The sequence below is a fragment of the Puma concolor genome, chromosome E4 (assembly GCF_028749965.1).
Source record: "Puma concolor isolate L17-30 chromosome E4, mPumCon1.1.hap2, whole genome shotgun sequence".
In the NCBI taxonomy this organism is placed as follows: Eukaryota; Metazoa; Chordata; class Mammalia; order Carnivora; family Felidae; genus Puma; species Puma concolor.
The window spans coordinates 59,413,014-59,438,449 of NC_141683.1; the positions used below are offsets into that span (position 1 = coordinate 59,413,014).

The window sequence follows — 25,436 nt, forward strand, 5'->3', positions numbered from 1 at the left end:
TTGCATTCGGCCAGTGTTTATTGGGCACCTACTATAGGCAAGACACCGGGTGCTGTGGGGTACAAAGACGAGAAGGCTAGTCCTCACCCTCAAGGGGTTCACAGTCTAGGGGGAGAGAGACACATTCACAGGTGACAAAAACACAAGGCAGGATGGGGCGAGCTCCACAAAACGGAGGCAAAAACCGGCGGGGCAGGATCACTCGTGCCCAGGCACCTCAGGGGTATGATGTGGGCAGTGACGCCTCAGCCGGCCCCCGGGGGGGAGGGGCGGGAGTCCCAGAGGCGGGACGGAACCGAGAAGGACAGCTGAGGCGCCGAGAAGGCACAGAGGTGGCAAAGTCCACGGAACGTTGAGACAACAGGCAGAACGTCGACCTCGACGGAAACGTAGGACGCTAATGGGGTCACGCAGGGAAGCTTGAGGCTCGCCGGTCGACGGTGTCCTTCTGGCCAGGAGGTAGGACATCGTGCTGTAGGCAACGGGGAGCCATGGACGGTTTCTGAGCAAGGGAAGGTCACGGTCTCATCTCCTCCATCCCAGGCACGGAGCTGTGAGTAAACCGTGACTAGCTCTCTGCGCGTTCACGTCACTCGGTGGCCTTACGCCCTCCCTTGGCCTCAGAGCAGAAGCCTGGTGGCCACAGATGCTTCGCAGGGCGGCACGAGGCTGGAAAGCCTCAGGCCAGGTGAGCTCAGATAGAACAGGAAGTGGGGCCTTCTGGAACCATTTGGAAGTGAGGGGCAGGGCTGAGGGAGGTGCTCAGTGAGCTTTGGTTACCTAAGCGGGCCGCAGATGAGCTGCAGAGAGAAACAGGAGTGCAAAGAGACACCAGGGAGCCTCATCAGACTAAATCATCTCCTGTAAGCCACCCACCCCCCCCCACCCGCCCCAGCTCACTAGGCGAGGCGACCCCGCAGTCTAACTTCCTGGGATCCGCAGGTGGGGTTTCTAAAAGCTCTACGCATAGAAGGTTTTCCGCCGACACCCTCCCTAGGATCCTGCCTAACCATCCAGTGAAGAGGGAGAATGGCGCCCTCCCCCACCCGGGCCACCCCAGCCCGAGAAGGGATGCGAGGCCACCGCCGTCCAGGTGGACACGGCGATGCTGGTCAGCGAAGGCTCCCCCAGAACCTCCACGCCGGCCGAAGCGGGTGCCTGGGCAGAGAGGGGCGAAGTCACGGCCGGGCTCCCCAGGAGAAACGTCCCCGGGGAGCTGGCGTGCACGTCTGGGCCCGGCCCGGCGGGGCCCCCGCCGCTGTTACTGATGGTCCACAGGCACGGGTAGGGGCTGCAGAGACAGAGACACAGACGCTTGCTGAGGGCCCGGGCCTCGGGACCGAGCACCCGGCCACGGCTTTCCTTCCAGCTCTGACCCAGAGGGCCCAGCCTGTAAGTGAGACCCCTCCCTGGAAGAGAGGGGACGTGACGGACACAACGATCGGGACACCCAGGGTCGGAAAACCTGGGTTTGCGTCCCGGTCTGCCGCTTACTGCCCCCGAGACCCTGGTCCGGGCAATACCTCTGAGCCTCGGCTTCCTCACCTTCAAGATCTGGAGTGATGACAATGCGCACGTTACAGACGCTATCACGAGGGTTAGACAACAACAAGGATACGAGGCCTCGCACGGGGCGCTCACCCAACGGTGGGCGTTATAATGAACTCCTCCATTGCTGGCTCCCAAACCCAACTGCTTGCTGGAACCACTTAGCAAGCTCTGACACCTGGGTCCCGCCGCCAGAGAGCCTCAGGTTTTTACCAGTCTGGCGTGCCGCTTGGGGATCAGGCCTTGTTAAAAGCTTTCCGGTCGACAGTAACGCGCAGCAAATTTTGCGCCCAAACGTAGATGAAATGACTGCGGTCGGGACAGGCCGGGTAAATGCCAGCGCCCTAAGCCTTCAGCCATCGCGATGTCCTGACATTTTAGAGCCTCTGTTATCGCCTGATACTGAGCTACGGGAGAACGGGCTCGTTGCGCGGTGACCGCACTGGACGCGTTTGCTATTCTCCAGCGAAATCGCGACGGGAGTCGGTAACGGGTTAAAGATGCTGCTGGGGAGACCAGAAACAGAAACGCCAGCCTGCACTCCGTGCCATGGTCCAGATACTATAGACCTGGCTGGGCCACACGAAACCTGCAAAAGCCCATGCTCTGGCTGTTTGCTTGTTGTCTGTCTGTTCGTTAGCTCGCTCGGCCTGCTGTGATTTGGGGTCTGACCTCTAGAAGAGGTCTCTTCTACGGCATCACCCGCGGCTGGGCCCCTTCCTGATGCCTCGTGGGCCAGTAGGAGAACCAAGCACTTGGTGACACCACCTACTGGATGACCTTCAGGACGTCTTTAATGTGTCTGAGCTACGGTTTCTCCAACAGTAAAATAGGGACTTTAACGGCAGCCTCGTGGATGTCGCTGAATACCGTGAACAACGAACAAAATATCTAGGACGGAACCTGCCACGTGATCGTTTACCATCTTCAAGGACTCGCTTTCTCACTTCCTGCCACCACACCCCAAACCTGTGCTTTTCCTTTAGGGAATCCAGCCGCGTACCGACCGATAGGAACAAAACGTGAGCCATAACTGCCAGGCTTCGTTTGCTAGCAGCCACATATTTTAAAAACGAAAAAAAGAAGGAAAAAATGCACTTATTGGTAATAATATCTTATGGAACCAAAAACGTGCAAAATATTATTTCAACATGCATTCAAGGTAAAAAAAAAAAAAAAAAAAAAGAGTTGAGATGTTTAATTCTTTGTTTCCTACCCAGTCTTCAGACTTCCGTGTACTCACAGTACACGTCCATGGGGACCTGCTGCATTTCAAGGGTTCAGTCTCCGCAGGCGACCGCTGGCTGCTGCATGGGGTAGCCCAGCGCTAGACCCTGATCGCCACAGCCCCATCAGTATCAAAACCATCAAGATCCTAGCAACCCCAGCAATACCCACGCAAGCTTGTTAAATGCAGAATCTCAGGCTCCAGCCCAGATCTGTTCATCAGACTGTGCATTTTTTTAGAGTTCTTACTTATGTTGAGAGAGAGACTCGGTGAGCAGGGGAGGGGCAGAGAGAGGGGGAGATAGAGAGAATCCCAAGGCGGCTCCACACTGTCGACACAGAGCCCGATGTGGGGCTCAGTCTCACGCACCGTGAGATCATGACCTGAGCCGAAATCAAGAGTCAGACGCTTAACCAACTGAGCCGCCCAGGCACCCAGATTGTGCATTTTAACAGCATCCCAGGTGATTTTTTTTTTAATGTTTACTTATTTTTGAGAGAGAGAGAGAGAGAGAGAGACAGAGTGCAAGCGGGAAAGGGTCAGAGAGAGAGGGAGACACAGAATCCAAAGCAGGCCCCAGGCTCTGAACTGTCAGCACAGAGCCCGAGGCGGGGCTCAAACCCACAAACCAGGAGACCACGACCCGAGCAGAAGTCAGACACTTAACCGACCGAGCCCCTGCCTCCCAGGTGAGACTAACACCCATTCAAGTGTGAGCAGCCCTGCTGTAGACCAAAGCACTACGTTCCCCTAACATTTTCTAGACCAGCAAATCACAAGTTATCAGACATCTCCCAAGACCCACCTTTTCGTTTTGGGTCCCTTTTAGGACCTTCTCAAAACTCTGCACACGGAACTGAACGCAACAGCGGACGTTTACGTGGAACGCTCCTGCTTACAACGCATCTTAATGTGTGTTCTCCTTGTGAGCTCACCATAACCTACTGAGCCGCTCATATCATTTCCATCTTAGCGATAAGAAAGCAGATGCTCGGTGAGGCTCAGGAAACCGCCTGAAGCCACAAAGCCCATACCAGGTAGAATCAGGACTAAAGCCAGCGTCCCTCAAACTCCAAGGTCCCTCCCTGTCCCTTTCCCCACACCGATCTCCAGAAGTTCGAACGACATGCAGGTCTCTAGTGTGGGAGTTCCGCCTCGGGTCCGGCATGCTACATTCTGCCCTATTACCTGGATTGCGGGCCAGGCACCCACCGTCTGTTCCCCTGTTCGGATGGGTGGCTTAGGAGAACACCGACAATCCAGGGTCTCGGCATACAGTTGAGCAGGTGCTCTCCCCCTCCCTTCTCTCTGAAAGTGAAAAGCCCATCCTGTTTTCATGTTCCCTTCCTAGTGGCTTAGGAGTCAGGACAATGGCTTAGGCCAAGGCACCCGAGGAAGAAGAATGAACTTGAGTCTCCAGTGCTAATGTCAAGACCTCGAGACCACCAATGAGCACGTTGCCGGCGTTGGTCTTACCTAGGCCCTGGATTGATCGGCCCGCTGGTGTGGGGTACAGACAGGATGCTGGTGTGGGGTGTGGAAGATAAGGAAGTCCAGCTGTCGGCTCCGGAGAAGACTTGCAGGTTATTGCTGGAGCTTTCTATCAAATTCACTTTGGGGAAATAACAATAGTTCAGTTGATGGGGTGTGTAGAACACGCAACGATGGAGGCCAATGATATTATTCAAGGGCGAAACGTGGCCGTGGCTCGTGCCACAGGGGCCAATAGTTTGTTAGTGCTTTCCGAGGGAAACGGCAAAGAAGGAAGCCCTCAGGTATACGGAACACCAACCACATGGCACGTTCCGGTCCTATTTTTCTCGGCACAACAGCGACCTGTCCTCTCCCCTTTGTCCATGAGGCTCAGAGAGGAGAGGAGATCCACGCTTCATGACACAGACCCGTCTGACTCATCACCACCCTCACGCCCCCTGAAGAACGGATCGTGTCAGCATCCCCTCAACACAGGCCGAAGGGCCCGCCAGTGCCCCAGACGAGATTTCTAAGGACCCACACCTTATTCTTCTCAGCAACCCCAAGTACACTTAAACACCTCAAGAACAGTGTCTTCTACGTCTTTGGCTCCCTTCATCACCCTCCCGTCCACTGTCTGGACGAGGGCCTGGCGTGTAGCAGGGGCTCAGAAGCTGTGTTTTACGTGCTGACCGTGGGAAAGGACCGGGAAGCAGAGCGAGAACGCTGCCTACTTTCTGGTGTCATTAAGCTACATTCTATTCCTTCCCGAAAGCAGCTCTCAAGGCTGCTGGGAGTGGCACACGAAGGGACACAGAGACAGGCAGCCGGTGACCCAGAAAGCCCTCTGCAGACAGAGCTCAGGGTGGGATCTTAACCCTCTCCTCTGACTCCCATGCCACGAATCTCACTTATTTCTTTAGACAACAACAACAAAAAAATGTTTAATGTTTCCTCATCTTTATTTCGAATCAGAGAGACAGAGAGAGAGAGACAGAATCCCCAGCAGCCTCCGCACCATCACCGCAGACCTCGAGCTCACGAATCGTGAGATCAGGACCTGAGCCAACATCAGGAACAACCCAGAGTCTGGGTCTTTAGGAAGACCCAGAGGTCTTCCTAAAAGCTCCCCAGTTCTGGGCCCCGCGTCCCCCGGACGTAATACAAGTGAAGAAAAGAGCCCTGCGGAGGCGGTGAGCAGAGGCCCTTCACCCCCATGAGAAACCAGGAGATGGAGCGTCTTACGAAACAATTATAAAACACGAATAATGTTATAACTACATAACCAACTATTAGTATACAAAATAAAACATTAAAATGATAGGGCGCCTGGGTGGCCCAGTCGGTTAAGCGTCCGACTCCGGCTCAGATCACGATCTCACAGGTTCTCGCGGGTTCGAGCCCCGCGTCGGGCTCTGGGCTGCCAGCTCGGAGCCTGGAGCCTGCTTCGGACTCTGTGTCCCGCTCCCTCCCTGCCCCTCCCCTGCTCACACTCTGTCTCTCTCTCTCTCTCTCTCTCTCTCTCTCTCAAAAATAAAGAAACATGAAAAGTTTTTTAAAAAACCATCACAATGATATTACCCAATACTATTACCTATATTCGGATGCTTCTTTTTACTACTCACTGTGTACCCATTTCTCGGCACCACCGCCCCCCTTACCCACACCCCCAAGGGCCTAATTCGCAAAATCACACACCTGAGGGAGAATGGTTTCTATGCATGTAGGCAGAAGGATAGGGAGCCTGCCGGTGACCGCGGAGGCCGGGATAGTGCTCATAGCCATGGTGGGTGTGGGTTGCGGACAGAGGCAAGGGTGTCGCATATTGGTAACTGGCATTTCCTGCTGCACATGCTCCGTCAGGATTGGAAAAGATCCAGCCTCCCACTAGAATAGACAAGAGGAAGACACAGAGACCGACTCTGAACTTCCACACCAAAAGGCAGCTGACCAGCCAGTGCACATACTGCGTCTCTGTGCGAACGACGCTGAACATCCGCCCGGGGTAGCGACGGGGACCGCGGCCGCCGCCACCCCCCTTCCACAGCAGCACCGAAGCTGGCTTCTTTGGAGAAGGATGATAGTTCCTATCAAAGTTCGGAAAGCCTCTGGAGGAACGCTGGGCCCGAATGACATAAAAGACCGTTTGAGTGAAAAGTTACAGAAATGCAAAAGTGAAGTTGCTTCTGACTTCACTGAATTAAATTAAAAGTCAGTCTGAGAAGCAATAACCTGTTGATGCTAGACGCATATGTAATGTCCAGCTGGGGGGGAATGTTTCATGTGGTTACACAGGCGTGGAAGGCCTCTTTCTGCCCAGCGGGAAAGGTGTCTGTGGTTCTCACTCCAAGCAAGATGAGCCAGGATGGCTCACAGAAACTTGGTTTTGAATGGAAAACAAAAAACATGAAAGAAAGAAAAGGCATCGGAAGAAAGAAAGAGAGAAAGAAAGAGAGAGAGAGAGAGGAAGGAAGGAAGGAAGGAAGGAAGGAAGGAAGGAAAAAGAGAAAGAAAGAAAGAAAGAAAGAAAGAAAGAAAGAAAGAAAGAAAGAAAGAAAGGAGGGAGGGAGAGAGAGAGGAAGGAAGGAATGAAAGAGAGAGAGAAAGAAAGAAAGAAAAAAAGAAAAGAAAGAAGGGAGAAAGAAAGAAAGAAAGAAAGAAAGAAAGAGAGAGAGAAAGAAGGGAGGGAGGAAGGAATAAAGGAAGGAAGGAAGGAAGGAAGGAAGGAAGGAAGGAAGGAAGGAAGAAAAAAGAGAGAAAGAAAGAAAGAAAGAAAGAAAGAAAGAAAGAAAAGAAAGAAAGGAAGGAGGGAGGAAGGAAGAAAAGAGAGAGAAAGAAAGAAAGAAAGAAAGAAAGAAAGAAAGAAAGAAAGAAAAGAAAAGAAAGAAGGGAGAAAGAAATAAAGAAAGAAAGAAAGGAGGGAGGGAGGAAGAAAGAAAGAGAAAAGAAGGAAGGAGGGAAGGAGGGAAGGAAGGAAGGAAGGAAGGAAGGAAGGAAGGAAGGAAGGAAGGAAAGAAAGAAAAGAAAAGAAAGAAAGAAAGAAAGAAAGAAAAGAAAGAAGGGAGAAAGAAAGAAGGAAAGAAAGAAAAGAAAGAAGGGAGAAAGAAAGAAAGAAAGAAAGAAAGAAAGAAAGAAAGAAAGAAAAAAGAAAAAAGAAAAGTTTGTCTGATGCAGGTGTCCAGTGGGCAAAACCAGGCATGTGGTCACCCTGAACTGGACTCCTGCCCCCTTGGTTTGCCACATTAAGGGACACACCTGAAGAAGCTCGCTGAGAAGACCGTAACGTGTGAGCTTGGAAAAGATGCGGTTTCACAAGCAGGTACTATACACAAGGCCTGTTATTCCAGCTCCCTTTAAAAAGTGTTTTTCTGAGAGCTCCTCCCTTTGATGCACGATATTGCTGCTCCACAGTGTGCATGTGCAGAGGCGCAGGGGACCGAGCGAGTAGAGGGCCCCCCACCCCCAGCTGGACCCGAGCAAACCCCCACAATTCACATTAGAGCGTCTCCGACACCAGGGTTAACTTTCTGCTCTGACCTCACTCACCTGGGATTCTGCTGCAGCTTTAGGGGACTTCCTCCCCTCCTCCCATGCCATCCAGACATGGGGAGGCCAGTGCCCTGTTAGGGACGCCCAGCCCCCAGTGGCATATCACTCACCCTCACCCTATGGCTTTCCTGTCAGCCTCCCCAGTCTCCCCCACATGTGCAAGGGAAACGCTGCAGTGGTGACCAACACAAAAATGGGCAAACACTAAGAACAGGGGCAATCCAGGCCAGACTGACAAGGGTGTGGGGTGCAGAGTGGAGACGGAGGAGACAGTCCTGAGCCTCTGGGAGGTGAAAACTTGAGTCTGAGAAATCCATCACCCCATGCCTATCTCCTGCCTGAGTTTCAGTCCAGTCCCCCAGGAACACCAGTTCTCTCTGGGAATTCTGGAAAGGGCATACACATGTCTTGAGTGGAAGAAACAACCTGTGGAGTCTTGAAAGAAGCTTTGGAACACAACAGGTGGGGTCCGAGTGCAGTCTGGGTGGGGTGGCTCCAGTGTTTCCCGCCCCCCCACCCCCACCCCAGGCATGTCCCACCCACTGTCCACCCAACTCACAGTGAGAATAGGCCACGTGCTGGCTCTCAGAGACAGCTTCCGGAATGTCTTTTAGGTGATTCCTGAAAGAGAGGAAAGTACACCATGGCCATCCAGCGTATTCTACAAGTCCTGCGGAAAGTCTATCCCATATTCTCTCTGCAAAGCACTCTATATCTTTCATCTCGAATCTCTCCCCCGCTTCTTCCTCCAGGATACTTTATCTAATGTGCAATTCCTCTTTGAATTTCAAGTTCATGTGACTCCAGCTTGCCATATTTATAGCTATCCCTATTTAGTCTGACCTCACTGATTTGGGGTCACTGCTCCCGCCTGGCAAAATTCGAGCAATAGCAACAGCTAGGGTTTGCGTAGGACTTCGGGACACAAACACATCTGTGATATGCTAGAACCACCGATAATCCCGGGGGGGGGAAATATTCCTATGCCAATTTTACAGATTTAAATAGTGAACGTCAGAGAGGTAAAGTGACTTATGTAAGGTCACACAGCCAGGAAACGGCAAAGCTAGGACTCCAAGTCAGGACCGCATATTCAAAGTTCTGTTATCTCACACATCAGATTTTTTTTTTTATTTTTTTAGGCCTTTGGTTTTCTGAAATTACATTAAATCAAATATTGACAGGACGGACAAAGTCGTTTGATAGAAGTCAATGATAAGCACTATTTTTTTTTCTTTTTTTCCCTAGAATGGAAAGGAAAAACGCAAAGATGTACGTACAGCCACTGGCCTAAAGTGACCATTCACGATCCCAGAAGTCTCTGAACGTTCTTCTCTCAAAAGCTCTCTCCTTTATGAGCTACCTGTATGAATCACTCACCTCTCCTAGGCTCCACACGGTTTATTTTTAAAAAAAATTTTTTTTCAACGTTTTTTTATTTTATTTTTGGGACAGAGAGAGACAGAGCATGAACGGGGGAGGGGCAGAGAGAGAGAGGGAGACACAGAATCGGAAACAGGCTCCAGGCTCCGAGCCATCAGCCCAGAGCCCGACGCGGGGCTCGAACTCACGGACCGCGAGATCGTGACCTGGCTGAAGTCGGACGCTTAACCGACTGCGCCACCCAGGCGCCCCTCCACGCAGTTTAAAAAAAAAAAAAAAAAAAAATTGAAACCATACTACTCAGAGATAATCGGAGGAGGGGAGGAGTGAATTATTAAAAATCTGAATCACTTAACTATGTTTTCTTAAACGTGCCTGTGCTACTTTCGAGAACCGGCAGTAAAACGGAGCTGACAAAACATTGCCAGTTATGAGGTTCCCCTGGAGCCGTGCTTAAGGGACAGATAATTAGCGGGGCGCCTGGGTGGCGCAGTCGGTTAAGCGTCCGGCTTCAGCCAGGTCACGATCTCGCGGTCCGGGAGTTCGCGCCCCGCGTCGGGCTCTGGGCTGACGGCTCGGAGCCTGGAGCCTGTTTCCGATTCTGTGTCTCCCTCTCTCTCTGCCCCTCCCCCGTTCATGCTCTGTCTCTCTCTGTCGCAAAAATAAATAAATGTTGAAAAAAAAATTTAAAAAAAAAAAAAAAAAGGGACAGATAATTAGGAACTTGTTGAATTGTGAGGATTTTGTTGAAGATCGAGTTGAATGTTGCAAACCTCTTTCTATCAGAGGGAGTGTGTCCTTTCAAGATCACCCTGTCGTCAATCTCACATTTGCAGAAGCCAACCCGCAAGATTTCGCTGCAACTTCTCTACTCACCTCTCCTTGGCGTCCAAGAAGGCTTTGGCAAAAGGGTTGTACTTGATTTTGAGAGCTGTTATCTTGAGTTTACAAAGACAAGAAGCGTTAGTGAAAGCGGAACACGTTACGAACAGACAGAACCCTGTATCTCCACCTGTGAATTTCGGTCCAATCGGAAGGATTCCCCCTCTTCCCTTTTCTCCCTGTCCGCGTTTCTTTGCTTCCTTCTGCACGAAATTACTAGTACACCGTTCCTGACAAAGGATGCTGTATTGTGGCTGCAGCGAAAAAGGCAAACGCAGCAAAAGCGAGCAAGGGAAGGACAAAATTAGAAAGGAGCAAAGCCTGATGTGCTAAACCTGCCATGTCCTCTTTTATTTATTCATCCTTTTTTTTTTCTAATTGAACACCCCCCCCCCCCAAAACATCCCCATGTCAGTTTTCTAGTCCCTGGGAACACAGTCGGAGTGATTCCCCCTCACCCAGAGAGTACGGCCCAATGTCACTCCATAAGTCTTCGGGGATCACTTACTCCTTGGGCCACGTTCATGTTCACACAAACACAGATTCTCACTCCCACCCGCCTTCGCGCCAACCCACGGGCCTTCGCGGGTGTCCTTTTTCTTCATAGCCCCCGGACGTACATAAACGTGTATATGACGCATGTGTGCTCTCGTGACCTGAGTGTAAGTGATTTGAGGGCGGTGCACACATCTGTGATGCCCATCACAGTAGTCCCAGCAGGTACTAAGACTCAACAAATATTTTGCTGAACGAATAAGCGTTGGAAAGAATGTTCGCTGCAGCAAGGGCCTGGGGGAAGGAAGAAAAGTGAAATAAAAGCACGCCTCTTTCTGGCCCCGGGAATGCGGAAGAAATCAGAAGAGGGAGGAAAGCCACAGAGCCTGATGCGAGTGACCTGGTCTTTCTCCTGGCCTAAACCCGGGGGGAGGGGGGGCGTGGGGAGAGAAGGGGGGGTGTTCGGGTGCATAGGGAGACCTAGCATGCACCCCCAGGTGCACGCTCCCCTCTCAGGGTGCATCTACACCCATTTGGCTGGAAAGTGTTGATGGTAGAGGGAGGCTCTAAGGTGGGGTTTCCTGGGCTTGATTCCCAGCGGGGGGGAAAATCAAGGTTGAAACACAGCATGAGGCTGGGGAGCTTGCCGGAGGGGTGGCCTTAGCCAGGCTGGTGGTCCGGAGGGGACTCTCTAGCACCCACCCAGCAGGCAGCCTGACTAAGGGAGCAGGTGGGAGTAAGTGGGCAGGGGCATCGCCGTGGAGACGGAAGCGGCTAGGGCTTAGTCCCCAACACCCCCTCCCCACTCTCTAGAGTCGCAAAAGCCACACCCTCCCCTCAAAGACCCAGACTCCACCATAGGGAGAGAAGCAGGGCAAGGAAGGCCGTCTAGAACACAAGCCTGTTTTAGCCTACGGTCAGTACCACCTGAGGGCCTGTTTAAATGATCTAATATTTAACTGCTTGGAGGCACTCGGCCAAGAGGCCAGACGACTTACAGAAACGAAATTACGTTTTCTCTGCACGTCTGTGATGGGAGTTAGACCTACAATTCACTTTCACCTCGAGGCACTAAGGTAGCCATTTCCAAATCCGAATGCTCATCATCAGAATCCTTTAGGGAGACTTTAAAAACTACAGATTCGGGGCACCAACCCTGGAGATTCTGACTCCATCGGCTGGGCGGGGGTCGGGGAGGGGGGAGCTCCAAATCTTTTAAAGCTTCCAAATAAAGATCTACAGCTTAAAGCAGCAATAAGATACTTTGGGGTTGTTCTGTTTTGTTTTGTTTCACCTATCAGGTTATCAAAACTGAAAAGGGCTGATCATCACCCGTGTCGGGAACCGGGGGAGGGTTGCAGAGGCGTGGGCTCTCTGGGGGAGGTAATTGGGTGATGTCCCATGATTCTCAACCCACCCCCTCCTTGACAGAGAATTCCATTTCTAGATGTTCATCCATGCAAGCAAACAGCGGGGGCGGAGATACTGGGATATTCTTTGCAGCATCACGGGTCAGAGCAAACAAAACACCTGTAAACAACCTAATAGCCACCCTGGGGAGCTGATTGCCCGAAAGACCATATATCCTCTGCAGGCACTTCAGAAAAAGAGATATGCCTGAACCTAATCACATAGAAAGATATCCATAATATACGGCTAAATGGGAAATAAAAAGAAATTTTCAGACCAATATTGTACTTCATTAGCCAACTTATGTAAGTCTGTATTCTCATATATATTTATATATACAGAGAATACGTGGCGGGGGGGAGACACACACTTTAAGCTGTTATTTGTGGCGGCCTTGGGGAGTTGGATTCAAAAGGCAGGAGGGAAAGAATACATTTTTACCTTTTGTTTGTAATTTTCACTGAAGGTAGTTCTGCACTATGTATTTATTGTGGGAAGTTTCTGTAATGAACCTGTATTACTTACAAAAAGTGTTCGTTTTTTTTTTTAAGTTTAGTCAGAAAGGATCTAACCCGCCCCCAGCCCCTCCGATGACACACAGACCTGGAAAGCCCTAGAAGGTGCACCCGGACCCAAACGTCCTGTGCCCAAACTAATCCACAGAGGCCAGGTTCTGCCTCCTCGGCTCAAAGCGCCAGCGGCTCCCGTGGGGCAGGAGAGACCTCAGTGTGCTCAGCACGAGCCAACAGGGAGCCTAACCCAAGCCTAACCCAAGCCGGAGGCGGGCGTGCAGGGATCGGCTCTCACAGACCCGCTCCTGGAGCAGGAGACCACCCAGCTCTGAGCACCAGCTCTGGGCCGAGCGCTCGCTGGGCCCGGAATACAAAGACTCCTGGGTCTGTTGGTTTTAACGCAGTGCACAACCGTGCACCAGGAGAGCAAGGATGGCAGGCCTTTGGCCAACAGTCAAGAGGGAGTGGAGAGTGGCTTCTTCCTGCTCAACTTCATCTCCGCTGGGGTGTTCCGGACTCTAGCTCTGCTAGATTCACCGGTGAATCCCAGAAACCCACCTCTCATCCACGCTTGGTCCCCATCCCCCACCCTCTTCCGGGGGACAGCCGCCCAGGCACGCGCCTGTGCACACTCACCTCCTCGTTCTGATAGGCGGTCACGGCTATGAACTGGGTTTCTGGGAAGGAGCAGTTCATCACCATTCGATGGGCACCTCCGACGCGCACTATGTGAACCTGAGGTTCGTATTTATGCAGAGAATTCAACATTATCTGTTGAGGTGGGAGAGGAAGAGAAGGAGAAGCCATGCAGAGCCTGGTGTAGCACAGGCAATAGGGACCCCTTTGGTTGGTCCCAGGCTGGGCACCCAAGCCCAGTCAGGGCCACACGTTTTGAATCCGGGTCACCGGAGCTGCCACCACACGATTCCCTTGTCTGAGAACTGAATGGCGGCGGGCGGGGGGGGGGGGGGGGGGGTAGTTATTCAGAAGCTCCCAGGGAGCATGAAATGAGAGCTTATGCTAGGATTGCCAGAAAGTTCTAAAGCGTTCAGTTCTCTGCCAACATCATGCCTTCCTTTTCTCTCTCTCTCGCTCTCTCCCTATTTTCAGAACAACAATGTGGATTTCGATCCATTAAAACATACTGTTTTTCTCCATATGAGGAATCCTGACATCTCAAAATGCTGACGTGGCTGCCTTTTGCGAGCGACCAGCTAAAGAGTAAGGATGTCTGACGTCTAACGGTTACCTAGCACCCACTCTGCGATTCACACAGAAGCCTTCTTAAAAGGCTTAAGTCGTGGGGGAGCCTGGGCGGCTCAGTCAGTTAACCTTCTGACTCACGTTTTTTGGGCTCGGGTCATGATCTCAGGGTTCGTGAGTTCGAGCCCCACTGCACTGACAGTGCAGAGCCTGTGTGAGATTCTTTCTTCCTTTCTCTCTCTCTCTCTGCCTCTCTCTCAAAATAAACAAAGTTAAAAGAAAAAGAAAGAATAAGTCTTCGGTTGTGACATGTGGGAGGCAAGAACAGCTCGCTTTTCAATTTCCTGTTTTAATAAAGAACTGAAACCTTCTGACTATTGCCCAGGCTTGGGTGGGTCACCTCCTCCTCCTAAAACGTCAACTCCCGTGTCCCGGGTGGTTAAACATGGGGATCAGAAGAGGCCACAGAGATGGAGGGCTGAGAGGCCGACAACAGGAAATAGGGGCGAGGGCCTCGCCTCCCAGCTCCAGCTCTGAACAGCCTACAGAGTTCCCCCACGCTGCCCCCCCCACAAACGGTCTACATTTTATAACATTAATCACAACCTTACACATTACGCTAGTATCCGCCATCCTGCCAGAGAAAACAAAGGAGGAAAAAGCCCCAAATTCGTGTTTACTCTAATTGGAGACCTTAAATAAAACCTTCCTTCTTTAAGGTGTGTTTGTTGTTCTGAAAACCCAAGGCGGATTCAATATTCTATTGACAATTATCATCATGCCCGAGCGGAGGTAGCAATTATTTCATTTGGGAGCCGCTTTTTATTAAGGCATTTGTCTATTGCCAACATGCCACTTACACCAAAACAGAGGGGAGAGAACAACAAAACCCTGGTACCCACAACCATCTCCTTCTCCGGGGGGCTGGGTAAAAAGCCCCACACAAGACAAAACTCTGAAAGGGCCCTCGATGATTAAGTAAACTACCGCGCTCTCTCCCTCTCTCTTAACATCAGGAAGTCCATTAAAAACTGAAAGCACCAATTAAGAGCTGTTTATTCCTGTTCACATTTGGACTCCGGGGAATAATTGGCTTCCATGGGAGAAGAGGCCGGTGAGGACCCCTCTAATTGCCTAAATGCACCCTTGATATTTCTTGATTGGTGGTGTGGGGCGGTCGGAGGCCAGGCGATCAGGCGACCCGATCTTACCTGCCCTCCTCCATTGAGCTTGTTTGTCAGTTTCACTTTGCTGAAGGAGATGGGAGCTTTCATCCAGTGGGCCCCAAAGTTGGGGGAGTCCGGGTGGATGTAGACGCAGCTGTGGCTGGAGACCTCTGGCTTGCCCGCGGGCACCCATTCCCCGTTGACATACTTCCAGCGGTGACTGTCCGTTGGGACGAAGTCCAGCAGGAGGGAGTACATGGCATTGGGGTCCAGGCCCGTGACACTGATCTTTAGGACGGGGAACATCCGTCTAAAAGAAGAGGCAGAAACTGAGTCACAGGGGGGATGGCGGCGGGTTCGGGCCACCCTTCGCCTGGTCCGGCCGTCTCTCCACTGCGCGGAGACCTTCCGTGGAGAGCCTCGGGGTACAGAGAGTGCCCCAGGACAGCAGCCCCCCATTCCAGAGCCTCTTTTTTTACAAATGCATTTTAGACTGGGGTTTTAGGGGCGCGCCTGGGGAGCTCAGTTCAGTGTCGGACTCTCGATTTTGGCTCAGGTTACATGATATCGAACCCCGTGTTGGGCTCTATGCTAACAACGGGGAGCCTACTTGGGATTCTCTCTCTCCCTCTCTCTCGGCCCCTCCCCCCGTGCATTCTCGCTCTCAAAATAAATAGAGTTAAATATGTCTATATCTGTATAGATATACGAGTTTTACTGAAAACCACTGTGGTCCGTTTTAAAGTCTGAAAACCATTAATCTAGTCATTTGACAGAGGACCCTGAAGCCCAAAGCATATCATCACATGCCACATCCTCACGAAGTCCTTTCTTCAAAGACTTCCTCCAGGCACACATCAGTTCTTCCATTAAGGCCACAAACCAGTCCTTCCCCTGTCACAGAGAACACTAGCTCTGAATGACAGCAATAGCATTGAATGGCGAAAACGTGGTTTCATGGTAAAAATAAGTGAGGGAACGCTTGGCTCTACAGAGCTAGACCAGTTCCTTCCCTGCGTGACTTCTCAGAGCCTTTAATATACGAATGTGCACGATAAACCTCCGAGCAGATGAGGACTGTGCACACACGGAACTTATAGGACAGCGGGACCATCCTTTCACTGAGCATTTTGTGCGAATTTGTGTTCAAGGGATGTACTCGGAGACGCACCGATCTGGAGTCCTCGGTCCTTCTTCCACCCTCTAGAACGATGCCAGCAAATGTGCTCTCACATGTGTAGAGAGGCTACCTCGCTTGGCTTCTCCCTCTCTCTGGTTTGTTTTTCCTTCACCGAATGTCCTAAGTCGCTCTAATCTATCCTCAAAAGACCTGGTTTCCGGACATGCCCCCTCCACCACCTGATGGCCCCAGACGTCATCGTATTGTGAACATGTCTTTTGAAATCCGAATCTCCACATTGAGAAGCTAATAACCGAGAGTCTGGACACTTGCTACCCAAAGCGGTCCCCAACCCAGCAGCACCAGGATCACCTGGAAGCTCATCAGAAATGCGGAACCTCCGACCTCACTCCAGACCCACTTTTCCCAAAGCCCCGGGTGCATCACAGGAACATTAAAGCTGAAGCAGTACTTAGCTTCAAAGCATCTTTGGCTTTGAAGACAACAACGAAGGAGGGGCGCCTGGCTGGCCTAGTCAGTTAAGCATCTGACTCTTAATTTCAGCCCAGGTCATGATCTCACGGTTCGTGAGTTCGAGCCCCGCGTCGGGCCCTGCTTGGGATTCTCTCTCCCTCTCTCTTTGCCCCTCCTCTACTCTCTCTCTTTCTCTCTCGAAATAAATAAATAAACTTGAAAAGAAAAGAAAAGAAAAGAAAAGAAAAGAAAAGAAAAGAAAAGAAAAGAAAAGAAAAAAGAAAAGAAAAGAAAAGGGACCTGACAGGCAGATGACAAGGGACGGACCCAGAGACAGACTCAAGCCGTGCAGGCTCCCTGTCTCCTGAGCTGACATTACGAGGGCTTCCTGAGCAATCTGGACATAGATCAGAATTATCTTCCCTCGGCATTTCCTTTCCTGGCTCCTCTTTCAACTTGGTCTTCCAGCTGGCGGTGGTGGGGTGTGCTTTCAGACCCCTGCCTCAGAGACCAGTTCCCATCTCCTTGCGGCGGAACACAGAGCCTGGTTCGTGTCTCTGGTCCGGGACTCGGTAAGGATTCGGCAGTCCCTCCGAGAGGCCGGACGGAAGAGCGATCTTGGTTCCGTCTCCCGCCCTTCCTGAAGTTGTTCTCCAAGCACACTCACCCCAGCCTTGTCCACGGGGGGCAAGAACTCCACGAGCTAATTCACCAAAGTGCTCATTCTAAGGCCTGGCGCCTAGTGAGTGCTTTGCAAGCGTCGGATGTTCTGTCATTACATCCAAGCCCTTCAGCTGGCCCAGCTCTGCTTCTGTTCCAGAATCCTGCCCCGGGGCAGTGACTTTGGAAGTTGGAAACGCGGGACACCAGCTCCACCTCCCTTCTGCCTGGCTGACAGGTGCCAGTTCCCTCCGCCTTTCTCTCTGGAGAGAAGAAGTCTGGGCAGAACAGAGGAGTGACTGCTGATGGCTTTGGGTTCCTTTTTAGGGGTGAGAACAATGTTCTGGAATTAGATAGCGGTGATGGCTGACTATTCTAAAAACTATTGAATTGTATACTCTACAAAGGATGAATTCGATAGCATAGGAATTCTTTTTCCAAAACAAAACAAAAAAAAAGAGCAAACTAATAACTTACACCACCACAGTTTTTATTCTCCAGCAGGATCACAGTTATTTGCCCAGAGACCCTGGCCTTGGCATCACGAGTGGGAAATGCTAAAGGTTTCCTCCTTCCCCCGGCTCCCAGCAGAACTGTTTCTCCCTTCCCTCTGTCTTGGTGGGCACAAGGAGACAAAATCTAAATAGGAGGTTATGACAATTATGTGAGTTAAAAGAAGTTTCTAGGAAAAAATGCATCAGATGATGCACCTCGAATCCAGATCCTGCCTGAACACGGCGTTACTCACCTGTCTCTCCTCTCCATTAATGATGAGACTTTCATGATAAGGAAAATGAGGATTCTCCCCTCGGGAGGCTCCCTGTGTCATCTAAATTCTTCCATTTGCACATTCTTTTTCTTTTTTTTTTTAATGTTTTATTTATATTTTTGAGAGAGAGACAGAGCATGAGAGGAGGAGGGGCAGAGAGAGGGGGAGACAGAATCCGAAGCAGGCCCCAGGTTCTGAGCTGTCAGCACAGAGCCCAACACGGGGCACGAACCCACGAACTGTGATATTATGACCTGAGCCGAAGTGGGCTGCTTAACTGACTGAGCCACCCGGGCGCCCCCCCCTTTTGCTTTTTCTCCGACAGAAGGATTTCATCTATTCTCTCATATCAGACTGAACTATTCCCTTTCGCAATACATTTTAATGTTTTCCGTTATTTTAATAATCCTGGCCACGTACAGAAAACGAAGCCCCGGGGCACCTGGGTGGCTCAGTTGGTTAAGCGTCTAACTCTTGGTTTCAACTCAGGCCACGATCTCGTGGTTTGTGAGTTTGAGCCCCGTGTCAGGCTCTGTGCTGCTGGTACAGAGCCTGCTTGGGATTCTGTCTCTCTCCCTCTCTCTCTGCCCCTCCTGTGCTCACGGTTTGTCTCTCTCTCAAAATAAATGAACAAGAAAGAAAGAAAGAAAGAAAGAAAGAAAGGAAGGAAGGAAGGAAGGAAGGAAGGAAGGAAGGAAGGGAGGAAGGAAGGAAGAAAGCAAAAGAAAGCAGAAACCTCCTGAAAACACAAATGTCATTTGCAAAGAATCACAAAAGTGGGCATCAGAAATGATCGTAGGGGTCAGATTGGGTCACTTTGACAGCCAGGAGCCTGGCTTGTTTGCACGACGTACACAGAGAAGAGATGGTCTGGTTCCTGGTCCTTTGCTTTCTCTGAAATGCTGAAGTTTGGGTTTGGGTTTGGGTTTTTCAAGAAAACTCAGGAATTAAACGTGGATCACTGTCGTTTCACACACAAAGTTAGAAAGCACCGGAAGTTTTCTCAGTAAGGATACGCGGTACGTGTGAAAGCAATAAAAAGAAAAAAAATGCTCACGTAACATATCTTCTCACACTAAAGTGCGAGGAAGGACGCGGCTGTTCCAGCACGTGGCCGGGCTGTTCTCTCCATGGTGTGATCGTATAACTCTGCCTTAAGATTTACGAGATGACTTAACGAAAGACAGTTTTTCCAGCGACAGCAGCTAAACACGGAATTTTACGGCACCCGGGACTTAACATATGTGCATCTCACTCATGTCTCATTTTGCCCCACGGAAGTAAATGTTGCCATGCCCATTTCACAGATTGGGCACTTGGGGTTCAGGAGGTACATGTCCGTGCTCCTCTGACTCTGCCCCACTGCCTCGTCCTCTGGTACGTTCACCACACCTTTTCTCTCTCCTTTTCTTTTCTTAAATTGAAGTATAGTTTACGCCTATAACACTAGTTTCAGGTGCACAACATAGTGTCATTCCTTTTACTATTATTTTTTTAATGTTTTCTTTAGTTTTTGAGAGAGAGACAGACAGAGGGTGAGCAGGGGAGGGGCAGAGAGAGAGAGAGGGAGACACAGAATCCGAAGCAGGCTCCAGCCTCCGAGCTGTCAGCACAGAGCCCGACGCTGGGCTCGATCCCACGCACCGCGAGATCATGACCTGAGCTGAAGTCGGACACTTAACTGACTGAGCCACCCAGGCGCCCAGGATGAACTGCACTTCTAATCTGGTTGATTTTCCTCCTTCTGTTTCCAAGGTATGGCTCACCACAGAGGAGCCCCAGAGTTGGTGAGGAGCTGAGAAATATGTAAGTCGGTCCCTAATTCGGGAGTTGGGGGGGAAGGAGAGAGACAGAAAGAAGGGGGAAGACAGGGAGAAAGAGGGAAGGAGGGAGAGGGAGAGAGGGAGGGAGGGACAGAGAGACGGAGAGAGAGAGGAATAGAGAAGCAAATGCAGCAGGGTGAAAAAGCATTCCCCAAAACCATGCTTGAGGGACCACAGGTGGTTGGGCCTTGCCCGTGAACTCTGCTTTGCTAGGAGGTCGGTTCCTCCCTCTGTCTTCTCCTAACGGATCTTGAGGGCCAGTGCTGCGAAGGAGGCTACGAGGAGTGACGTTGGCAGGAAGACAGGGGCAGCTGTTGGAGGTGGGGAACAGCAGAGATGGTGAAAGGTAATATTCACCTTCCGCTCTCACCGCAGAACTATGATATTCGTCAACTACCCGTCAGGATGTGGGTGTGCGCGCGCGCGTGTCAAGGCTTGTGCGACGGTAAACAGCCTTAAGAGCAGCAGAAGGAACCTGGTTAGCAGAAGGCAGCTGGCACCAATACCCACGATCCCCACGAATCCTAACTGTGAACTTTGGGGGGAAACGGTGTGTGAGCTACGGGGCAGGGAAGTGGCTTCGCCTGATGCACAGCCTCCGTCTCCCCCCCTCTCGCACGGTCAGCTCGCTGCCCTTAATCACGGGCAAATTCAACTTAATGATTCCCCATGCTTGTTTGTTTATAACACATGGGCACACCAATTACATCTGAAATGCTTCCAGTTTCTGAAAACGTGTGCAAGGCAAACCGAATCAGAACTGAGTCGAAATGATTTGACTGCGTGGAAATACATGGGAAATACGGCCTTTTCCACTCAGGTGAAGACGGTATAGTAAAGACAATAAGAGGCGCAGGCGATTTCATGTATTTGCCTCGGAAGCCTGGAATAAGGGTTCTGTTGTTGTTGTTGTTGTTGTTGTTGTTGTTGTTGTTGTTTTCTCCGACCTAAAGTTGAAGTTCCTGTCTCCAAGGATTGAGATGAAAGAGAATACTCGTCAAGCTGCACACCCTACAGATGATTCAAATGAGCTCTAGGGGGATGTTGTAAGTGTTGCTGTTGTAGCTGAAAGACGACTGAAGAGGGAAAACTGAAAGTTGTATTTAGAAAGGGGGAAGGGGGAAGGGAGGAGGGGAAGAAAAGGAAGGACAGGGAGTGAGGCAGGAGAGACGGAGGGAGGAATGAAACCCATCAGGGTCCCGGTTTCTGAAACCCATCAGGGTCCAGGGGGACGTACTTTCTTTACTACCTCTGATCAATGTCAGAAAGAAGCCTCCTCTGTGTGTGTGTATACACACACACACACACATACACACACACACACACACATATATATATATATACTGAATTCTTTCATCAGCCCACCCTATGTTATTTCAAAATTTGCTATTAACACAGAACAAGGAGACATCAAGTGGACAGGAGCTATCTGATTACCCCCACTGAAGCTTCTAGACCCCCAAAAGTCTGCCCACGGGGGCAGGTGGGTTATGTGGAATGGAAAGGGCTACAGCTGGGTGTTAAATACCAGAAACAGTCTTCTGCACAGAGAAGGGCCACGGGGGCATGTGCCCCGGGCTCAGGAGTTGGTCTGGAAGCAGGGATGAAGCATCTGGAGATAGCGGGTCTGCAGGCAGAGGCCGGGGGTACAGAGGAGATACGCAGGGACAGACGGTTAAGGGAAGACAAGGGGACAGGAACAAGAACGATCGTTTGGTATCGAGAACGTTAAGATGTGGCTAACAATCTAACCTGTGAAAATACGAGATAGGCCACGCTCACTCACGATCCACCGTGTCAATTTCTTAGACATGTGTCTTCCCTTCTTTATCTGAAGTATAAGGGGAACGGTCTCTTGGAAGAATCTCGATCCTAAGGGGTTCAGAGACCTTTAAGAGAACCTGAGAAATGACTCAGTTCACTGGAGGAAGGGAGATGACAGCAGGACCTCCACAGATAAGACTAACCGACATGAGACTTTTCTACAAAGGCTATTTTTTCACATAGCTGACATTAAAGGACTTTAAACTTGGGAAGATTTTCCGATTTTACATATGCAGAAAAAGTATTTAGGTGAACAGAGGCACGTGGAAGCCATTCCCAAATTGCAAAATTACGGGGCACCCGCGTGGCAGTGTCGTAATTCTCCCAGGTAGACAAGGAATGGTGCGTTTCATTCAAAAAGAGGAAAGCAAGACATCAGGGACGGAGGCATTCTGCCCGAGGGCAGAAGCCTGCCAGAGGTCCTGCTGGCCCCAACTTTTCTCTCTTACCAGCATTTCTCCGAAGGGCCACAATTGGAGCTCTGCTGAAACTGAGCATATCGAAAATGCTTTCTGACTTTTGTACTTGTTGACCTTGTGAACCAACGGTTCTGTGAGCATCGTCTGACTCTCGGGAGCCAGTCTGGCCAAGCTGGGAGCAGAGAGATTTTCTTTCAAAATATTTGCATCTCCTCTGCTTAAGTGAAACCTCCCACTCTTACCCTGACAGCCACTTAGCAGGGCTGGATTTAATAGAATCCAAGAAATGCCACCGGAGATCGGTTTCTGTTAATCTCTCATTTGTGGCGATGGGAAAAAAGCGGGTCTCTTCTCTTTTCTCAGACAGTATGTTATGGCTTCAGCAACTATTCCTGCGTTGGTTCTCCTGTCACCACAAACATACACAATCTCAGAGGAACCCTCACCACAAACACACACGAGGAAGCAGATGTCGCGACAGGCAGTGAGATGAAATTTGCCCTTTGGCTCCCGATCTTCAGCTAAGTCCACAATTCCCTGGCAAGTTTGCTACCCTTAAGAGGAAACATCCGGCTTCCAAATAAAGTTGACTTTCACCTTATCCGAACAGAGGTGGAGCTCAGGTCGGCTCCAAGATACGCAGTCAGTCAAAACATAGTATCACCTCCCGACTAACTTCCCTAAGGCCCCCACTTATGGTAATTTCCCAGGATTTCTCCATGGAGAATGCATGCAAGGTGACTTCATCCTCTGCTTCTCTGACCTCGGGAAATTAATCAAGCTGGCTGGGGGAAAGCCGTCTGAGATTGTTCTTCTCGTGAGCATTTTAATCCGACTCGGCTGCCTCTGAGTGAAGAGCGGCAGCCTCTTCCATTTTCGGGGGGTCTCACCTCCCTCGCCAAGCCCCCCCGCAGCCCAGGCCGGGCCGCAGATCCACTCACCTGCCATTCTTGGTCACGATCATTTCGTTAGTGACTTCCTTGAATCTCTGCCAGAGAGGCGCGTCCTCCAGGATGATCTGAAGCTGCTTCTCCGTAGGGTCACCTTTTTCCCTCCCTGCCTGAAGCTCACTTTCTACCACGTTGAGCAGCCGAGAAACAGTGCCATCACTGGTCTTCTGGGCGCCCAGCTTGCTCATGGCCATAGGCCCCTCTCAAACTTGGCTGCGGAGCGTCGTGACCTACCTCGAGCCTGCTTCCAGCTCCTTCCTCCTCTCACCTGCCTGCTTTTCAAACCCCAGCCCGGCAATGCCTGGGGAGCTGGGGAGAAGATGCTTTGGCTCTCGCCTAAGCTCCTAGCATGACACCCCTTAAGGTCTCCAAATTATACCACCAACCTGTTAAGCTTCAGTGGGGAGGGGGAGGGAGAGGGCGGGGAGAGGTAGGAAGAAAAAGCCCTCTCTTAATTACTCATTGGATCAGGTGGGAGAGAGCCTGGCTTTCCCATTGGCTGCTGTGCATAGAATAGACATTTAAGAAGAGTACTCCATCCAAATTATCAGGCTTTTATCTTGTTGTACCTGAAGAGGTCTAATCACTGTTTTGAGGACCATTTTCCCATTAATTAAAACTGTTCCAGGCCCAGACTGCGACAATCAGGCAAATCATGTTTGTGTATAAATCGTGGCATGTGGTACCTATAGGAAAAGAGCTCCTGGGGAGAATCGCCAAACTTGAGGCCAAAGCAGGCTGTCCTGCCACAGTCAGGAACCCAAATCCCTCCGATATCTACCAGCCCCGGATGGAACAGCACACACGAAAGGCCAAAGGCACCACGCCAGGGAATATGGCAGCCGTACCCAAGGGTGAGTGAAGATGTTCTGTGTGCCACCCACTCAACAGTCAGAGATCCAGAGGAAGGGGAAAGAGCCAGGGCCCCCTTCCTCCCAGAGCACCCCCTACTGCTCCTCTCCCTCCTCCGGGACCCTGTGCACACACAGGACCCCAGCACCTCCCGCAATCAGATCTCCAAACCTCGTCCTTCCTCCCTAGAAGTCAAAGCCCGAGTTTTGTTGAGGCCAGCCCCAGCCAGAGGAAGGAAAAAAAACTCACTCAGCATCATATTACCCTCTCCAAGGAAGCACTGCCCTCAGTGAGTGAAAATAAGCTGTTGACATTACTAGGCAGAGCAACTTGGACCCAGAAGGATCCAGAAGGATCCAGAAGGGCTCCACAAGGGCTCTCGGGCTTTCCTCTTAGATGGCCCACGACCTATCCGGCATTCTGGGGTGAAGCCCCATTTTCCCTGGGAAGAGACCGCCAATAGATGCTTCTTTCACCCATGACACACAGTACAAGCCGGGGAGGCGGGGGCAAGGACAGAGCTGGCCAGGGGTAGATCCCGGGGGTTAGGAGTTTCTCTCTCATTACAACCCAAAGAGGATTAAAGGGAAAATAAAAACAAAAAAAGAGAAGAGAAAGTCAGGGTAAAGATGATACTTAAAACGCATTCAGTGCCTAGTAAGTGCCAAATACTGGTGACACGTCACATCCAGCGACAAATGAGGCCGAGTAGCCTGCGCCTTCGTGGAATTAACAACCTGATGCGGAAAATGAAAAATGCTCAGCGGTGACGAGTCTATGCAGACTGCGTAACGGGTGGGGTAGTGGCACCCAGCAAGGCGGGGAAGATCCTAACTAGAGAGGGTTGTGTGGAAAACCTCGGAGGAGCAGACAGTCTTGCCGAAACCAACGAGATGCCAAGGACACAGTCGGGGAAGAGTCGGGGAAGAGTTCCAGGCAGAGGAACCCCAAGCGGTTCCTGGCAGGGGTGGGCCAGTCGAAGAACTGTGGGAGGCGGGGCCGGAAGGGTGCTGCAGAGAGAGTAGAGGAAGATTTGCTCCGAGAGGGGCCTCGTAAACTATGGCAAGGAACCGGATGGTATCCAACGTGAGACAGGAAACCCGCGGACAGAATGAAGCAGGAAGGCAGCATGATTTGCTTTGTACTTTTCAAAGTCTGATTTGTACCGAACAGACCAGTCAAAGGCAAGGGTTGAAGTAAAGAGATTAGGAGGCTGTTAACAGCGGTTCAGGCAAGAGGCAGTGGTGGCTCAGCCTGAGTGGCGGCAGTGGCCGCAAAGATGTGAACGGACTCCAGATACATCTTAGAAGCAGATATGACGGGGGCGCCGGGGTGGCTCAGTCGGTTAAGCATCTGACTTCAGCTCAGGTCACAATCTCGCGGTCCGTGGGTTCGAGCCCCGCGTTGGGCTCTGTGCTGATGGCTCGGAGCCCGGAGCCTGCTTTGGATTCTGTGTCTCCCTCTCTCTCTGTTCCTCCCCTGCTCTCTCTCTCTCTCTCTCTCTCTCTCTCTCTCTCTCAAAAATAAATAAAGATTAAAAAAAAAAAAGGAGCAGATAGGACAGAACTCTAGGGACTCTGTGAGGGGCAGAGGGGGAGTGAGGAACCATGTACGTGATGAATAATTAGTAGACGGCACGGCTGTGTGCTGAGATGGGGAAGGCTGGGGGCAGAGGTACAGCTTTGGATAGTGGAAT

The 25,436-nt window shown here is 51.0% G+C and overlaps 1 protein-coding gene across 1 annotated transcript; it reads right to left on the bottom strand.

Annotated features, from left to right (window-relative positions):
- Positions 1-25,199, bottom strand: TBX19 (T-box transcription factor 19). Its single transcript, XM_086694637.1, has 8 exons — positions 22,880-25,199; positions 14,895-15,159; positions 13,117-13,251; positions 10,058-10,119; positions 8,358-8,419; positions 5,948-6,136; positions 4,253-4,388; positions 1-1,291 (listed from the first exon to the last, which is right to left on the bottom strand). The coding sequence occupies exons 1-8, from the start codon at positions 23,080-23,082 to the stop codon at positions 1,006-1,008; spliced, it is 1,338 nt and encodes a 445-aa protein (XP_086550763.1). The 5' UTR covers positions 23,083-25,199; the 3' UTR covers positions 1-1,005.
- Positions 25,200-25,436: the final 237 nt, after the last annotated feature.